The 19,402-nt window shown below is 44.1% G+C and overlaps 1 protein-coding gene across 12 annotated transcripts in view; it reads right to left on the reverse strand.

The window, feature by feature from the left end:
- Positions 1–19,402, reverse strand: part of hppy (MAP4K3-like protein hppy) — a 225,569-nt gene that overhangs the window by 119,964 nt on the left and 86,203 nt on the right. For all 12 annotated transcript variants that reach the window (XM_037419107.2, XM_037419105.2, XM_075866054.1 and 9 more), the window contains exons 2-4: positions 14,098–14,155; positions 8,575–8,730; positions 462–608 (exon numbers count right to left, since the gene is read on the reverse strand). In XM_037419107.2, the coding sequence (XP_037275004.2) occupies positions 462–608; positions 8,575–8,730; positions 14,098–14,155 (361 nt within the window). The remainder of the gene's footprint in view (positions 1–461; positions 609–8,574; positions 8,731–14,097; positions 14,156–19,402) is intronic.

Below are 19,402 nucleotides of genomic sequence, written 5' to 3' on the forward strand. Positions count from 1 at the left end.
GAATATTCTCAGAATAATAGATTAAAGGCACTGACATCATGATAGCTGCAATACATGCATGCCAGAAACTTTGTCCTCACAAAGTGCATCTGAAAACATTATTGCGATATGGTCCTAATATAACGCCCCTTACGCAGACAGTCCACACTTACCCTACAACCCATTGCAGACACGCCCTACCATAACTGCCCACAATAAACAAGTTGATTAAGGAAGGAGTGAGAAACACGAAATCATAGAAAAAAAAAAACAGAAGCATGCTGGCCATCTTTTCTATTCCATTCACCATCTTGCTCACACCTTTCTCACATCATCACCGTCCAGCCCAGTCACAGGTGTGCCCAGCTACGCCACAAGCTAGTGTGGTGCGGAGCATGCTCGCACTATCCGATGCTCCCATTGAGCGGCCTTTCGGGGAAGACGGCAAGCCCGCAAATAAATAAAGGCGATGGTGCACTTACCAAGCTTGACATCACCGTCATCGGTGAGCAGGATGTTGGCCCCCTTGACGTCCCGATGCATCTTGCCCACGTAGTGCAGGTAGGCAAGGCCCTTGAGCGTCTCCCGACACATGTACGCTATCTGCTGCTCACTCAGGGGGCCCGTGACTGCAAGTGAGCACAAAATGACAGTAAGTCAGTGTAAGTTTATAGTCACAGCGAAAAGGCATTCAGTGTGCACCAACTCATCAGCACCAAATTTCAGAAGGGCAACTGCCTCTGCTATCTGTTCTTGCATACCATAGAATCTCGAGCAAGCACGCCTACTCAAACAGGCACCCCCTTCCCCTTTTTGGAAGATTCGAAGTATGTGAGCAGGAAGACGAAGTGATTCTCTTGTGGAACACATCTTGCGGTCTGTGCTGTTTTTTCTGCGTTCCACAGCGCAACAGCGGGGTCTCCAGCCTCCTACATCGTGGTCATGGATGTACAATTCCCGGAGATCCCGCCCAGTACCAGTTCATCCACGAGCATTGCTTCAAGAAAGCGTGGTAATCCATCTAGTGAGAGCGAGGACACCGAGCTGTACTCTGCATCAGACTACGAGTCCTCTGAAGACGACTTCGAACCTGTGCTCTACCGCAAGGCCAAACGAAGAATCATGAACGCATCATCAGCATCAAGTACAGCCACTGTGAGGACAGCGCCTCAGCGATGGCCTCACTCCATTCTGTTTGTGCCGCAGACTACTACTGCCAATCTACGCTTCCTCAACAGGCAAGCACTGTCCTTGTACCTTGAAAACATTGTGCCTAACGAGATTAAGGACATCAGGATAAACACGAGGAAGAATATTTTGGCAATCGACGTGAGGAACCCAAGTGCACTGAACACGCTACAGCATGTGTCAGAGCTGGGAAACATCAAAGTCCGATCCCTCATACCAGCGAATGGTGACACCGTAACAGGAGTTATCTATGACATAGACACTGAAATCGCCAATGAAGATCTTCCTGTACTGACAAAAACCAGTGAGTGAAAACAACGTCATTGTGCATGCTGGTCGCCTAGGCAACTCTCGTTGTGTGCGACTAACATTCGAAGGTGACTGTCTTCCCTCTTACGTGAAGGTGGGCCATTTCCGTCACCAGGTTCGCCCATTTATTCCGAAGCCTATGCAGTGTTTCAAGTGCCAGAAGATTGGCCACGTGCAGGGCGTTTGCAGAAATTCCGCAGTGTGCCCCCGATGCGCTGAACACCACTCAGAAGACGACTGTATGCAACTACGTTGAAATGCCCCAACTGCCAAGGAGCTCACAGTGCTTCCTCCAAGGACTGTCCTCAGATTAAGAAAGAGATTTATATTCTGAGGCAAATGGTGCGAGACAACTCGACTCACAGAGAAGCTGCGCAAAAAGTAAGGCGAAGGCACCGCCATCGTCGAAGGTCCTCACGAAGGACAGTGCAAAATCTGACGAGAAAGTCAGAAGCTCAAGTGAAATCGACAGGCGCGGCTCCTAGCTCGGCAAACATCTGCGCTGAAAGAGAAGATGCTGGAAGATCTCTCTCTCCAAAGGAATGGCCACCCCTTCAGCCTAGACGATCTGTTGAGCCTCAACAGAAGCCGCCTACACGACCTGTAGAGCCTCAACAAAAGCCGCCTCAAGAACAAGCGCAAAATGCTGCAACGGCTGGGAAGCCAGATCATCGCGTGATGGTGATGCTAAGATCATTAGTGGATACCATTCGCATGTTGTTAAGCGACATGAATACGCCGTCAGCCAAAAGTGCCCTTCAAGTACTGGACGCGCTTAGTCCAGTGCTAGCAGCCCTAGAGTAGACCATGGCTAACCCACCACTGTCTTTCCGGGATGAGGTTCGTAAAGCAGCAATACTGCAGTGGAATGCCAGGGGACTGAGATCGCGCATTGGTGACTTTCGTCCATTTGTGTACGTCAATATGTTTCCCGTAATCGTCATTTGTGAGCCGAACTTATCGAGTGCAATACGACTCTCGGGATACGAACCTTTTATGTCGTCTACTGTTACTGAAAGCAGCAAGGTTCTGGTGTACATTCGCCGACACCTCACTTACATCCTTCAACCTGTACCACCTCATGACCGAAACCAATACGTATGCTTAAGAGTGAAAAAGAGGAGGCTCAACATCACTGTGGTTGGCGCATACCTATCACCATCAAGCCGTTTCGATCAAAAAAGATTACGAGACATCATAGCGTTACCTCCTGACCCGTGTGTTATCATTGGGGATTTTAACGCTCATCATACATTATGGGGAAGTCAGAATACCAACATGAAGGGCAGAAGCTTGGTGTCTTTTGCCTTCGACAACCAACTTTGGTTACTGAATGATGGCAGTCCTACATTTTTACGTGGCTCCACATACAGTAGCTGTCTCGACTTGGCTTTTGTTTCGCAAAGCCTAGTGAAACATACTGAATGGTTCAGGGATATAGAAACGCACGGGAGTGATCATATTCCAACATACGTCAAGATCAGAGGATTGTCGCCTCCTAAAGTGCGCGACATCGTTAAAAGAGTGGACTGGAAAAAATTTCAGTCCTGTATGGAAGACCAATGCCAAGAACACATATCCGATTTTCAAGAGGCCATCAAGAGCACTGTAAAAGAGACTGTGTGTACGATCCCATGCCCTGTAAGAATCATGGACATCGACATAGAGCTGGAGCGGCTTCGAGCCTTGCGACGACGAGCTGAAAGAAGGTACCGGCGCACGAAGGACATAGAACATTTACGGACTGCTAGACGTATGCAGAAGAAGATCAAACGTCGGTTGGACAAGCTAGAATTCCAACGCTGGATTACTTTCTGCGAGTCACTCGACCCTCGTAAGCCTTTATCGCAGATATGGAGGACGGTTAGACGTTTGCGGTCATCGCCCATTCAGAAGTCACCATTCAAGGCCTTAGCCCTTCACCAAAATCGACCAGATGTGGACATTGCTAAAGAGTTCTGTGCCGGATTATCAGGGCAAACTACAGCCATCAGCAGCTCATCACTTTCGAGCAATTGTCTGCCACCACGTGACTCCTGTATGGACTTCCCGTTCACCATTCAGGAGCTCAAAGCAGCACTCGCTTCATGCAAACAGACCTCCGCACCAGGACCTGACGGAATCTCCTACAGAGCCCTGTGTCATCTGGGTGAGCGCGCGAGAATAGCTCTACTTCACCTACATAATGATTCTTGGCTAGAGGGCACTGTCCCCTTAAGTTGGAAAACTAGTCGTCTAGTACCATTACTGAAACCTGGCAAATCATCATTAGAACTCTCCTCCTATTGCCCGATCGCATTGGCTAGTTGCGTGGGTAAAGTGATGGAGAGAATGATTCTCGGCCGACTCGAGTGGTACTTGGAGTATCATGAGATCTACCCAAATGCCATGGCTGGTTTTCGACGTGGTCGATCATCGATCGATAGCGTCATCGACCTAATCACGTACGTTGAACACGAGAAAGGCCATAAGCGTCTTTGCGCCTCTCTGTTCCTTGACGTCAAAGGAGCCTATGATAACTTTACACATGAAGCCGTCCTTACCACACTAGAAGAGATTGGAGTCGGTGGCCGAATGTTTAAGTGGATACGCAGTTATCTCCAAATGCGATCCTATTTTGTGAGTACAGAGACCGGGAACACGTCTACACATTTCAACTGTCGTGGCGTCCCTCAGGGTGGTGTACTGAGCCCTGTGCTATTCAATATAACACTAATCGCTCTCCATATGCACCTACCAAACAATATTTATCTATCAACATATGCTGATGACATCTGCATCTGGACATCTGCGGTAACTCGCCTGCAGTTACGAGTGAGAATACAGAGAGCTGCTACTGCAACTACTTTGTATCTACGCAAGCGAGGCCTGGAAATTTCCTCCGGAAAGTGCGCTCTTCTGGCATTTACACGCAAACCCATGTCGAATTACAGAGTGTCAATTAACGGTCAAAATATACCGTATCGTCGATCTCACAAATTTCTAGGTGTCATAGTCGACAGAGACATATCATGCAGCCCTCATGTGTCGTATTTGAAAAAGCGACTGACAGGCATATGCCATCTTTTCAAGTTTCTCGCTGGAAAGACTTGGGGAATGCAGCCTAACGCTATGTTACGACTGTATAGGGTGCTTTTCCTTGGCTTTTTACGATACAGTCTGCCTGCATTATCAAACGCCAGCAAAACAAGTCGACGCATGATACAAAGCGTTCAAGCACAGGCGCTTCGAATATGTCTAGGTCTGCCTCAGGGTGCCTCAACAATGGCGACTATAGCTATAGCCAAAGACCACCTCGTGCAGACCCACATTGAAATTGAAGCTTTGAGAACACACATAAGGCATGTGGATCGGACTCCGCATCACCACCTAGCCTCTCTGCCAGTGGATAGACCTCATACGTCATTTTGTCAAACAACAACTACACATGGTGACTCCCTACCAACTGGTTTTACGCCCGCGGCGAGACCTTCAATTCCTCCATGGTGCCTCAAACAGCCAGTCATCAACCTGACAATACCAGGCATCCAGAAAAAACGAGATTTCTCAATACCAGCCCTCAAGCAGCTCGCCTTACTTTTGCTGTACGAAAAGTACCAAGACTGCACCCACGTCTACACCGACGGCTCCGTCCTGCCAAACAGCTCAACAGCGGCGGTCGTTATTCCAACGCACGCCACAACCATCAAATTTAGGATAGCTCATGCAACCACAACAACGGCAGCAGAGCTTGCAGCGCTTCGCGCTGCGCTGCATTTCATTAACGACCAGAGCACGCAACGGTGGACGATTTTCTGCGACTGCAAGCCGGCACTGCAGTCACTTCTGTCAAATCTACGCCGTGGTCCACACGAGCAGTTGGTATTTGAAACAGCAGAAATGCTACACCATATAACAGAGAAAGGGCACCACGTTATATTTCAGTGGTTGCCAAGCCACTGTGGAATTATCGGTAACGAACGAGCTGATCAAGCTGCCCGTTCAGCCCATACAGAAGACAACGACCAGTCAATACCTCTCTCAAGGACGGACGCTGCTAGGAGGCTCCGCATGCTTGCTCGCCAACGCTCCCTGGCTCTTTGGAATGAGCCTCTCTTTACGCATGCAAGATTACGATCCCTTGATCCAACGTTAAGCATGCAGCTTCCAACAAAAATTCGACGAGGCGACGCTACTGCTCTGTGCAGACTATGGTTGGGAGTTGCGTTTATCCGTGCGTACGCGTTCCGCATAGGTATGGCCGACACTGCCGACTGTGCACACTGCGGAGATGAAGAAACAATTCGACATATCCTGTGTGACTGCCCGAAATACAACCTGGAAAGACAACATCTTTCTAATAAACTAAACAGGTTAGATGACCAGCCGCTGTCAGAAGAAAGTATACTGCACCATCGTCATGACTCATCGTCACAGAAGAAAGCCGTGCAAGCGCTACTGGGCTTCTTACGAACTACTGGCCTGTCGGAACGCCTCTGAGTGGACTGATTTTGTGTGTGCGTGTGTGTCGGTGTTTTTCTCTTATTTATTTTTTACTCTCCCTTTCTCTTTCAACCCCCTATTCCCCAACCCCCGTGTAGGGTAGCATACCGGATACTATCATCTGGTTAACCTCCCTGCCTTCCTTGTTTCTCGTTTCTCTCTCTCTCTTCGAAGTATGTGCCATTGACAAAGCAAATGCCTCCCCTTTCCTCACATCATTTTTTTTTAACTTGTTCTCTGCTACAAAATCCTGCCGCAGTGGTTCCTAGGAACCCAAATTCCGAGTCTTAAAATCTGTGCACAATTTAATGCCTTTACAATGCTTTGTCTTCGGGATGCATTCAGCGCTATCAGGACATTTGAAGAACGTCTTCCTCTTTGTCATAAACACGTGAAACTTGACCTGAGGATTCCCTCCTGGTCATTAAAACCAGTGAATGCATGTATATTCGATAGAGCATTTCTTTGAAATTATAGGTGTGCATTCTTCAACAAGGTGGGGGTACAGGAAGAGGGAGGCTTGCTCGGGATATTCTACAATAGTTTATGCAGGAAGGCATAGTTGGTGTATATTGGCGAGCCAATCAATCTTCATGCTTTGCTCTGAGTGTGCATCCTTTCATTGCAGGGAATGCTCACATGCGCTTTGTAGAGTACTATGCTAACTCGGTTGGTACGAAACATCTGCTGTAATATGGCTCAATTCAAACAAAAAAGAAACTACTGCAGACTACTGATCACAGTGCCACAAGCAGATTTACCCCCTTTGGGGTTTTAGAAGCTAGGTCCGGGCAATCCTCTGTTCTAGTACACTCTGCTACTGTGTTTCAGTGAAGATGCCTTGTTTTTTGCAGGCATGCATTTCAGTAGACACGACATTTTTTTTTTTCCCGCTGGCAGCAGTAAGGCCCGCCATTCCACCGTGTTTACAACAAAATTGAAAGCAGGTGTTCCTGGAAGACGCAACTTTTGGAGCTGCGAACTGTTCGGCACCGCAAGTGGCCAGCCCTGATTACTTCGAATAATTCCAAGTTCCTTTCATTTCACTTATTGTATGTTTCGTTAATTAGAAAACCCACCTAATTCGAAGGTTCCTCACGGTCCCACTGACTTTGAATTAACGAGGTTCTACAGTATGTCTCCTGGGGTGTGACATACTCAAGCAAGACGTGGTGAGCCCATTAACAACAACGATCGCAAACATTCCCCCCCTAAGTGAGACAACACAAAATGCTTGGTGCACAACGAAAGATCATACAAGATGAAATATCAATCCTTTTAAATCAGTCCCAAATGATTAGTATTGCTATCAAAACATTCAAATGCAGAGCTGGTAATTGGAAATTGTTTACATGCAGCATTTTCACGCCTGAGCACACAACAAGGGACCTTGGTGATTCACAGATAAGAGAAAAGGTCCGAACAATAGTTTTCAGGGTTATCAGTATGCCCCAGATGCTAACTTAGAGCCCTGCACAAAGGAAGTCAGTCCAGGAAGCTTCTCCGAGTTTTAAATTTTGTGCCATTTTTAGGGAGCAGCAAGGGCAGCATATTTGCCAGCTTCAATGATCTACACATGCACATTTCTGTAAGATTATTTCAATACATCCACTGTTATTTCAGAATCAAAATATTTCACTGGGGCTGTTCCACATCTACGCTAGCTGAAACTATTATTTTTATCAACAAGAGTTTTATTTACTTATATATATTTTTTCATAGAGGGTCAGCTAGAAGACTTCAGTGGTTACAATGCCGAAAAGATAATGAATATGAGGCTGCTAACTAGGGTTATGGTACCTACACGATTGCGAGAATGACATCCCAAATAAATAAATATCCCATTCTATCTTGTATTACTATTCCAAACTACAGATGGACATAGGTTGAAGTAACCATTATTGGCAATAATGTCACGTCGTATCCTATTCAAATAGTATATAGAGATCTATATGTTTTTCAAACATTTTGGTACACACTACATCATGCTGCAGCAACAGTTTTTGTGAGTGAAACCTGATCACATTAAAAATAAAGACACATGTGCACGTGACAATACTATCTACCTTTATATTCACAATGCTATTTGAGTGGTAGGTGCATTTTGTAAAGCAGCAATCGCTCTTTCTTATTTGCAAAGCTTTGTAGTAAAAGCCAACAATGAGCCCTATCAATGCATCTGTCACTACATTGGAATAAACAATTCATTCGAGGACATGGACACACCAAGTTTCAAGGAAAACTTCGGCCACAACAAACTCCAGTTGAAGTTTTGTTTTTTTTGTTCTCGATCCCTATGGCAACCAAAAAGGCAGATATTGTGCACATGGTTGCCTTCAATGCTATGAAACATGCACATGCTGAGGCTGTCATGATGGAGGCTGCACGCTATTCGCTAGCCGGAATTTGTATGGGTGTGTTTGAGTATCAGCTGTACTTTCATTGGGTCAATAAACAAAAGGAAACTTGATTTGGTTAATTAACCACCTTGTTCCTATGTCTTCATTTCCAACAGCAACGCGACGCAACAATTGCACCGTGATGAAATCCGTAAAAATACAGCACCAAAGCAAAACTTCCTTAGGAGGTAAGCGAATGCAATGTTGAGGAGCTTACTGTGGTAGATGTCCTGCAGCGATCCTCCTCCGCAGTACTCCATGCAAATCCAGAGCTTGTCACGCCGTAAGTAGGAACCAAAGTAGGCCACAATGTTCGGATGCCGGCAGTCCTTCATCATCAGGATTTCCTGCTGGATGACTCCAAACTCGTCCCCTGCAATCCAAGCAGGGCTAGTGAGTGATCTCAAAAAGGCAGCTTAAATCAAACGCTTTATAATGGTGAACCACTACGAAGAATGGAGACTTTAAAAAAACACAGGAGAGGAAACTCTCCACTCTTTGAAGTGCTTCGTCACCGTGAACGTATACCAACACCCTCACATGACAGTCATTCAACATCAAATTGCTTTTAAGGTACTTGTAAGCTTACATTTTACAACAATTCAGAGGTTTATTTTTCGCTACACTACTTTTCTGTTTCCCTCCCCTGTGTTAAATGGGAAATGCACCAGCCTGCCACTAATTTTATTACAGTTATTTAAATTTTTCTTTTGAGTTGTTCTGAATTCCAGAAAGCAAGATTGTGTAAAAAAATGCAGCATTTTTTATAGTTGTTTTGTATGAAAACATGTTACATGCTGATATGAAGTATGGTTCACCAAGCTTGAATTTATCATCCTGAAAGCAACAGCTGCCCACTTATCTGTTAATATAAAACTAACCACAGAGAATAAATACAATTGATACCTATAATTTCAAGCCACTATAGGCACTTTTATTTAGTAGCATGAGACAGTGCTGCAACTGTTAGGCCGAATTTCAATGTAGTATCCTGCATTCCTGGTTGAAAAGTAGGAAAGTTTTTTTAATGCTTCAGTCACAATATTAATAGAAATTATAATGACATCTTAGCAAATTACTGGTGTGGTTTGGCAAAAATTAGGAAACTTGCATAAAGGTGTTGCAGATGCGAAATGCCACATTACTGCTTTAACAATAGAGCAGTAAAATAATAATGATAATAATAACCCCACAGTGGAGTGAATCGTTCATAAAGGAGCAGGCGTTAGATGTTAGACAAAAAAAAGAAAAGTCACTTGTATTTTGAAAGATTAAGTGTAATAGTTCACACTGCAAACCAAAATTTTATGTGTTAACAATGTAAGGCAAAGAACAGACCATGTGGGTTAAATATAAAAACACACACGTTAGTAATATGAGTCGCCCGCATGCAGATATGTATGCAATTGAGTTGGATGCCTTTTCTTGCTTGAAGTAAAACGGGAAACACTCGTGGTAGGTTTCAAAAAAGCGGATCAGCAAGCCAATAAAATGCCCACACGTAAGAAATAAAACTCACATGTCCCGTACCGCCAACCTAGAAAAGAACAGCAGCCAGTATGTACATTGCAGGTGTAGGCCTTTTTTATTAAAACGAAACAATCCTAGACCATTGCTAAATTGAGCATTTATCTGCCGTCATAACCATTTAGTTATGCTGCTAAGCTCAAGGACCCTGGTTCAATTCCAAGCCATGGTGGACCCAGCTTAAAGGGCGCAAAGAAACCCAATAACACCCATATATTAACATTAAGGCGCACTTTCGAGAATTCGGGCAATAAAATTTAAGCCCAAGCCTCCCAACAGGGTGTGCCTCATATACTTTTGGTTTTCCCACGCATGACATCCCCGATATTTAATTTTCCTAAATGCACAACACATCGAAGGACACCAAACAAAAATGTTGATGTTCTGTTATACCAGCAGATTGCGTTCCAGCAATCTGCAAACTTAGAAGAATAATGAGGAATAAATGACTGGAAATTCTGCTACCAAGGATGAAGCAAGAAATCCTTCCGAAAGAAGGGGGACGAAAGAGGTGGGCATACCTATCCTAGGTTCGGGTGTGGTTGTATGTGCGCACATATAGTACTACACACACAACCAAATAAAAACCACAGGGAGGAAGGGGTGCACTGCGACCCCCAACCAGCCTCCAGACTATGTCATTGATTACCACCTACATAATGACATACCATGGCAACAAGATTTTTTTGACAGTGCAAGTGCAATGCTAATAAACTGATGGTCAATGAACATCGTGAAAAGAAAATGGTGCTGTGCAAGGTTTGTTCGAGCTTAAATACTCTAGGCTGTAGACTAGAATAACAACACACTGTTCTTTTAGACCCATTCCCACCAATTCACGAGTACTATAGTAATCATGAGACTTTGTTCTAAAATAACTGATGAATGATCATATTCATCGTCAACAACAAAAATTTACCCCACAAGAAATCAGTCAAGACTATACTTGTCACAGTTGTGTTTTTTCACACAAGATGTCCACGCCTGTCCATGTCGTGCCATTTGTGCCTTGGCTTTTTTATTGCCATCTTTGATTGTATTGCCATGCAGTAAAGCCATCTTCGAGCTAACTTTTCTGGATAACTAGTGAAATAGAGGAGCCACACAGAATTGAAATAATGTTATCGTTATGTCTACAAGACTTTGTAGACATACACAGTCATCTCAGTTATTGTATTACATCATGGGGCAATTCATATTCAGTGCACATTTGGCTGTTGAAGGTATTGCAAAAACAAGCAATGCGACTCATAACTTTTGCTTCACGTCAGTTGCCATCACATCCCATTTTTTGCCAGCTTGACGTATTACCGGTCTCCCAAATGTACGTTTATAATGTGTTTTGTTTTTCAAGGTTTTCCACTGCACCATCACTATCGACATATTTCCTACTGCCTCGTTGAATAATACCAATAAAACAAAATTCGCAGTCGTCAATAACCTGCCATTACCGAAAGTTAGCACTAATTATGAAAAAATTGGCATCATTCTTGTTTCCTCAATTTTATTATGGAATTCTTTATCACATGATATGAAAAACATAAAGCACATTCATGTTTTTAAGACATTGAAAAAGTGTCTATTAAATGTATAACTGCTACATTTTGTTAATTTCCTATATCTTGCTTTGTTTGTAAAAAAAATTTTCGAAACGTTGTTGACTTTCTTTTTCATTATTCGTACTTTAGCTTTTTTTTTTATTAGCATAGGAGGTCCCACCTGCAGTTTACTACCTTGAGACCTCCTTCTGCATATTTACTTACAATGCCCTACATTTATGACGCTAATAAAGAAAAATTAATTGATTGATTGAAAAGAAAAAAATCTGCAATTTCAACGAAGACTGAAGATTTCCAGTAAAGTATATACAACTTTATATATTTTTTGAAGCAGGGCAAGGATTAAGGGGAGATGAGAGTCAAAAAACACAACTTTTTTTTCCTCAATTATATATTTTTCATTCTTGTTCACTTTGGCAAGTATAGTTTTTCTACTTCCACAACAAAAAAAACAAAAAACAACTGAGCATTGTAATTAAACTCAAAGTAGGTTAAAATCACTTTTAAAGAGCACAAGTGGATACTAAAAACTAATAGGAGCTCATTGTCTGAGTGCCCTGGAAATAGTCACCTGTCTCTTTACCATTGCATTTTGCATGATCAGTTCACTAAAGCAACATGATTGAATTAATCATAATTTTCAAGCTCTCATTATAGAAGAAATCTTAAAAAACATGTTTTCCACATAGATGATCTTTCACTTATACCTTTAAAATGCAATTTTCTCAAGACCAACTTTTCGGCATCTTCTCGAGTTTATACATCATGTTTTTGGTATTTCAGATAGCCCAATTGTGATGAAATTTTGCCTACATATTCTTTGCAAAGGGTGCAAGTACCTTTTTTCAAACTTGACATCACCTGTATGATTATTGCGAACCTAAAGTGAACAACTAATATGGGTCAAGGACTCTAAGCATTCTCATATTACAATTTCTCTTCTCCATGAAAATGTCTTAAATACACATTCTTGATAGTTATTTGTATTCTAAAGTTAATTGAGAGCAATATGCCATCAATGGCTGAAAACCATAAATGCTTAGTGGCATAAAATATTGCCCGAAACCAACAATACGTTAAACATTGTCATGACATAAAAGTAACACTGTGCAACTTACCATCAAACAAATTACATAATTGAAATCAGCATAAAAGCCTATACATAGAGAAAATTTCAATGCCTTAAGCAGATTAATGCAACTTTTTTTTTTTCTATTCACATCTCCCCTTAAAAACAGCTTTTTCTTTATTATGAAGAAACTGAGCACAACCCTTTCATCTTCACCAGTAGTGTGATAAAAGCCATGCCACTGTGTCATCAATAAAATTCGTAATCATCCCACAGTCATGACAAGAAAGGAGAGCAGAGAGAGAGAACACAAAGGAACCTAAAGTCGGTTCTAAGCAGACATACCTCGTGGGACACATACATACCACCATAAGTGTGATTTTCCCTTGCCGCATAGTCAACAGAACAGCCACATTCTCACTCTTTAAAGTCTCTTGATTTCATGTACAGAATTTCTTCTCACCGGGCCAGCATTTTTTATCATTTCTCATTTAATGTTCCCTCATGCTTTTGTCTGATATAAGTGCAAATAATTCGTCCTTCAAATGAGAATTTCTTCTTAAATTAGGATCAAGCACCTGGCAAATTCAACAGCAGTTCTTCTAGGCATGAGTTCGGTCCCTGCTCAACTTTTGTCTTCGCATAACACTGCTTTATTAAATCATGAATGTGTATCAAAAGGGTCCTCTTTTACATCTTAGCACAGCACATTTATAATCGGTAGAGACAAGCTATGATACAAGAAGTCACAAAGAAGTGATGGCAGTGCCATCAGCTGAAAAGTGACTGTAATATATGACTTTGTTTCCTTTGGAGTTTTCTCCCGCATGTGGCCATGACTCTGGAATGAGTGCCAAGATGCTCGGTGAGGCCAAATTTCCGTTAATAATAAAACTAACGTAAAAAGGCATGTTCTTAAATGCTATCAACCAAGCAATAACCAATTACACCATCAAGCAGAAACTATAAAAAAAGTGACCTGGAATGTCTTTTTCACCCTTTTTCCATCCACTGACCGTATACCAAAAAGTCCAGCGGTAAATACAGACACGGGGCCTTTTCTACACTGTCTACTGACCATTCAGTAGTTTCCAAAGGGCCTAAGGACCGCTACATACAACTTAACAAGGTAGAAGAGATCTCGCTTAGATGAAGCGCTGTAGCCAATTGCCTCTAAACTGAAGAAATAGTCTCACTCACGTATTTCGCAACGTTCTCCATCGGTAGGGTCGCTGACCGTACGGCTTATGACATCAATATAGAGTGCTTATTCATTTGTACAGGGCTGCAAGGCAGCGGCATTCACACTCGAAAGGCAAACTCTTAGCTATGCTTGTCCAAGGCTCAACTGTATCAGTTGATTGTACAAGGCTCAACTGTATCAGTTGTACTTGGCTATACTCACCAAGAGTAAAACTGGCAGGTTGTGAAGAAATACCACGACCAATTCGGTATGCATAAGACTGCGTCACTCGGAACACAGCGTGGCCACCAGTTTGCTACGAGACACTTGATCTAGTGGTGCAGATAAAATTAATGCCCAAAGCACCACTTCTTCAAAAAGTAGTAACAAACCCACACTGACCTGGTTCCAACTTGATGACTTTGATGGCCGCCATCTCACCGGTGGATAGCCTCTTCGCCTGAAACGACAGCAAAGAGAACAAGGCACTTTGTAAGTGCAGCTGATGATAACCAGGAAAAACATAAAGGACGCAAAATCAGGCACGCGTTTCTGCCTACGCAAAAGGAGTACAGCGACAACAGTTACGCGACACATTTGAAGAACTCGCATTATGGTAAATAGCTTCCCGTATTAGGCGAAGAAAAAAAAAACCTGATCAGCATGACAGAGTTCTACGACATAAGTATACAATGCTCACATAGAGAAATGCAACCAATTAGAGCTAATTAATACACATTCATTTAAACTAAAATTAGTTGATCTCATAGTGGTGTAACTTTCAACAGAACACCTCAATCAGAGATATCGTTACTGTAGACCCCCGTTAAACAAAACTTGAAGGGACCAGGAAAATGTGTTTTGTTTAATACAAGTTTTGTTTAAATTAGAGGTAAACAGGGCTGAAGAGTTCAAGTACAAAAGCAATCATAGTACAGTCAGCTCTATCTAAGCAGCAATTTCCTTTAAGAGCACACTTTTACAGAGGGTACAGCACTTATAAAGGTGCGATTTGTAGTAACACGACCAGCTTATCTTACGCAAGTGCACGTACGAGTCAATACTGTAAAAGCTTTGGCATGTTTTAATTCGTCAGCACTGTATGTCCTTGAGTGTGAGAAGTATATAAAATGTGTAATATATTGTCACGAGGTGTTATTGTCAATGGAATCCACAGAAGAGGGTGCAGTAGGCAAGCTTTATCACTCACGAGGCGAAACATTTGCCTCCTACAAGAAACAAAAAAAAAACTGTGAAACAGAGCAACGTGTGCATGGACAGCTGCTGGTGAGCCAAAATAACAACCTGCCGCTTATGTGCTACCAGTATTGAGGCACTGTGTAGCCACACAAGGCACGCGCATACGTGTCATCACATATTTCCCTGCTTGATAGGACGGGTCCATCGGAAGTTTAAGGCTCATATCAGTTGGCTCTAACTTACGTAAATGGCGTTAATGGTTCCAGCTGCAAAGCTTGGCACAGTACCGTGACAATATTTTAAAATAACGTCAGTTCTATCCCGCTCACACTCAACAAGACGCCACATTAACTTTGGCATCCAACACCCCACAATCGTGACCATCAGCCTACGTAGCAAGAAAAAGCAATACAACACAGCACAGCTTGCCACCGCATCCAGGCCTTAACAAAACCAAATGAAGTCGTGTTACAGTATCGTGCACAGAGAGCTTTGTCAAATTCTTGCTGTCTAAGGTTGGCCCTCATGTCAGAATCCAATATTGAAATTATCTTTTTATCCTGAATGCAACGAAAAGTCACTCCTTGCATTACGATCGCGTAAATACAACATATACTGTGAAATTCTGAGAAAGCACCTCCCCACGTTGAAAGATAATGCAACCAGATTTGAAGCGCAGGAGGGCGGCGGGCTTGGTCACAGACCAATCAATATTCAAGATTCTTCCGATTAAGTACTTTACTAAATATGGATGCATTCACCGTTATTCGCCCTTGTCGTGTGAATAAAAAACAGTGAATGAAATGAAGGTTTACAACATAAGGAAATGAAAAGTTTACAACATAAATTTTTTAAAGATAAATGCATATGTTGCATTTGTTGCATATGTTGCTCCGTTGCATATGTTGCAACGGAACTGTTAATTCTCAACCCCTTTTTTATTTGACCTTTTTATTCAGTTAAATCAGTTAGATACACTTTGTATGTGCCATCATTGCTTTCTGTGTTCTGAAAATTGAATTAAAAAAAAAATAAATTGAATGCATCTCTTCAAAAGATGTAGTGTGTGTGGCGTGTGCGCGCGTGTGTGTGAACTGTGACAAAAAAAAAAGAAAAGCTACAGATGAAAAGAATAATTCAGCAGCTGGTATGAGGCCCCATATGGGCATCTCGAAGCTCAGGGCCGTCGATGCAGCTGCTGCCCCATGAGTAGGCTGCGTCAAGGAGTATTTTGAAAGACGAGAAATGAGCCGGACAGGGTGTCACGAGGTTCTGGCTGTCCATAGAAGACACCGAGGTGGCGCCTGATAAATGATGCTTAATGGTAGGCGACACCAGAGGGCTCGCGTGTCTCCTCCGCGGACGAATGACGCGATATGACACGCCACGCGTGGGAACCCGTTCGTTCCAAGGAAGTGGCGTGCAGCAGGCCCGTAGTCTGAACTTCCTTTTTTTTTTTGCGATGCCGAGAAGAACGGGGGAGGGGTTCAACCAATCTTAAAGGGCCGTGTTTTTGTTTGAATGTTGGCGTGCTTATAAATGCATGCAAAACTAAACATTTTTCGGGAAAAAAAGGGGGGGGGGGCATTTTCGAAATACCGCCACTGGCTTGTTGTGAGACGGGTTTTATGAAATACCGCATCGAAGTTCTAACGCAGTATCCATTGGTAAAGCCACAGTGGGGTGGTGGGGAGCGGGAGAACCATGAACTTCGATTAAATTTTCCATTTATCATGTGCGTATACACACGCACGTGTACAGAGTATACATGCATGCAAATGCACGCGCGGACATACATGGTTAAACTTTCCCGACAAAAATCTCGCTACGCGTCTGTGAGTGTAGTATTTTTATTTTTAGTTATAAATTTCCGAACGCGTGCTTTCCTGTCCGCCAATGCTGCATAGAACTATTCATCAGTGAGTCTTCTTCTGGGAGAGTGCATATCAGCAACAGTTTGCTGGATGGGGGGTTCAAGCTCTACTGCTACGGTGCACGCTGGGTGAGTTACGTAAACTTCGGCCTAAGATGATGTCGGATGACAGCGGCCGCCTGGTAGGTGTTCCGTGCAGCGCCCACGAAGCGGCGGTCGACGCGCGCGAGTGAATGCATCTCGGCCGCCCTCTCAGTTGGTTTCTAACCGCTATAGCTCGCTAGACAGCAACTCCCACCACTTGCCCTTGCTGCACTCAACTGCCGAACGGAAGTAGGAAGCGGGTGCTCCATCGTTTAGGGCGACCACGATGCAACGAGGCAAATGGCGTTCAGCGTCGCCTTCCGAAGGATGACGGATTGCATGAGAAGCGGTCCGGCCATTAGCCGAGCGAAAACCCGTCGTGTGGTTTCCGGGAGGCCAAGCCTCGGCCGCAATGACACGAGCAGCGACAAACGTCAGGACTCTGGTTGACACACATACGGCTTGGCAGCTTGGCGCCGTTCCGACGAACGTTTGGGAAGTTGCTATTATACGCGCGCGTCGTCGTCGACTACACAGCCAATATCAACAACACGGAGAAAAAGAAGAAATTGGGGAACCCTCCAGCTTCGCCTTCAAGATCTGGTCGCGAACGGGACACACACACGCCCACACACACATAGCCTGCCTTCGCTTCTCTGTGGAGACCTAAAATGGGCAGCAAGGAAAGCCGAAGGGCAAGCAACCTCGGGCTTCACCAAATTAGTAGTGGCTTAGCTTCGCTTTGACAGGATGTACGTAGCGCGAGCTACGGACAAGCGGACAAACTAACAGAGCACGGACAAATAACGGACGGATGGGACGAACCACGGATGGAGATAGCCAAATACGAACATTTCCACAAATTCTCTTGACCAGAGGACTTGTCCATAAAGTGCTCACATATTGAAACAAGACAATTTAGGGCTACGTAAATGTCACAGGTCCCGTTAATTAGGGAGGCGATCGCCGGGCTAATTCCAAGGGCCGAAGTATCGGCCCCCCGAACCGCACCACGAAAGCGTGGACAATTTAGAAGTGGTCCCTTTTGGCACGCCAGCGGACGCCGGCTGTGGCCCAAAGAACAAGTCAGAGCCCAGAGTTGATAAACAAACAAAATTATATTCTCAATAATGGCAGATCGAAAGAACACACAAGTATGCACACTCCACAATAGTTGAGGACAATATGTCACCAATCAAACAACGTACTACGCAATACAATCAGCCACACTCGAAACAACGGACACAGACAACAATACGCACTACAATGCAGTCGCATGCATTGAACAACCAAGACACTTAAAGACTAAAGAGATAGAAAACCTATTCAGTCCGAAGTTCTTGGAACAAAAGTCTGGATGATACTCTTCAGATAATCACTCACTCTAAGTCTAGCGTTGTTGTCGTTCCGCTGCCCCCGAAGTTTCTTTTCCAGGAAACCTCACGTCTTCAATTGGCCACTCTCCAAGCTTCAAACTTCTTCGCCGGAAACACGCCGGTTTCACACACGCAGCTGTTGCCACGCATCTTCGTTCGATAGCGGTAAACACACACTCTTGCCTGTAGCTCGAGTCGTCACCCCTCAGGTGGAAATCCTCTTCTTCTCCTGCTTTGTCCCTACGGACAAAACCTTCGCCGACTACACGGCGGACTCCCTACGCGCTCTGGCGCTAACTTTCGTCTTCTCCTGATCTCTCACCTCAGCTGCTCCATTAAATACCTTCCGCGCAAGATTCCAGAAAGTTCTCGTCATTTCGTCGGCGCGATACGCAGCGAAGGCTGGGGAGAGGGCGAGACGGTTCGAATGCCGTCCGCGAAGGATGACTCAACCCGGCATAAACCACGCCCCTTTCCATCTAGAACATTCGAGTGCTTGCTCGGCCGCCGTTGTGGGCTGAGGAGGTTCGTGGGCGAACCTACGCTTCCAAGAGGGGAGGGTCGCGCGCCAGGGGAGCCCTTGGATGCTTGTTTTCTTCTTTTTTTTCGTTGACCTCGCGGCGTCTCTCCCGCGTTTCGTCGCGAGAATTTGGCGGCGCGCCCTTTTTGAGCGCTCGTTCTGTGACAGTAAGGTACATACTTCCTTTGCACCGTCTTCAGTGCGGGTAATATCGTAATCTCGACCAGAACGCGTATATCACAGCCAACGCTATATTTACAGATCGGTGTCACCGCCGTATGGTTTATTTATTTATTTATTTATTTGTTTATTTATTTATTTATACATACTGCAGCCCTATTCTGAGGTATAGCGCGAATGGGACGTTATACAACAATAGGTAACAGAAAGAAATGCAAGCAAATAATACAAATCCTAAAGCAAGCGCACACGTAACAAAGCGAAGTGAAATGAAATTCACGACGCGTTAGTAAGACGCTCATGTTGAGCAATCGCGGACACCAGCCGTAATACTGAATCCACCAGTACCATGAGCGGCCTCAGGGTTCCCCATAAAGGCAGGGTTGGGGGGGGGGGGGGCAAGGTTTACTGCAGCGCTAAAGTCGTACTTTGTGCCCCTGTCCCCTCTCTTTGAGGTGACTAAGCCACTCTGCC

The sequence above is a fragment of the Rhipicephalus microplus genome, chromosome 6 (genome assembly GCF_043290135.1).
Source record: "Rhipicephalus microplus isolate Deutch F79 chromosome 6, USDA_Rmic, whole genome shotgun sequence".
Lineage (NCBI taxonomy): Eukaryota > Metazoa > Arthropoda > Arachnida > Ixodida > Ixodidae > Rhipicephalus > Rhipicephalus microplus.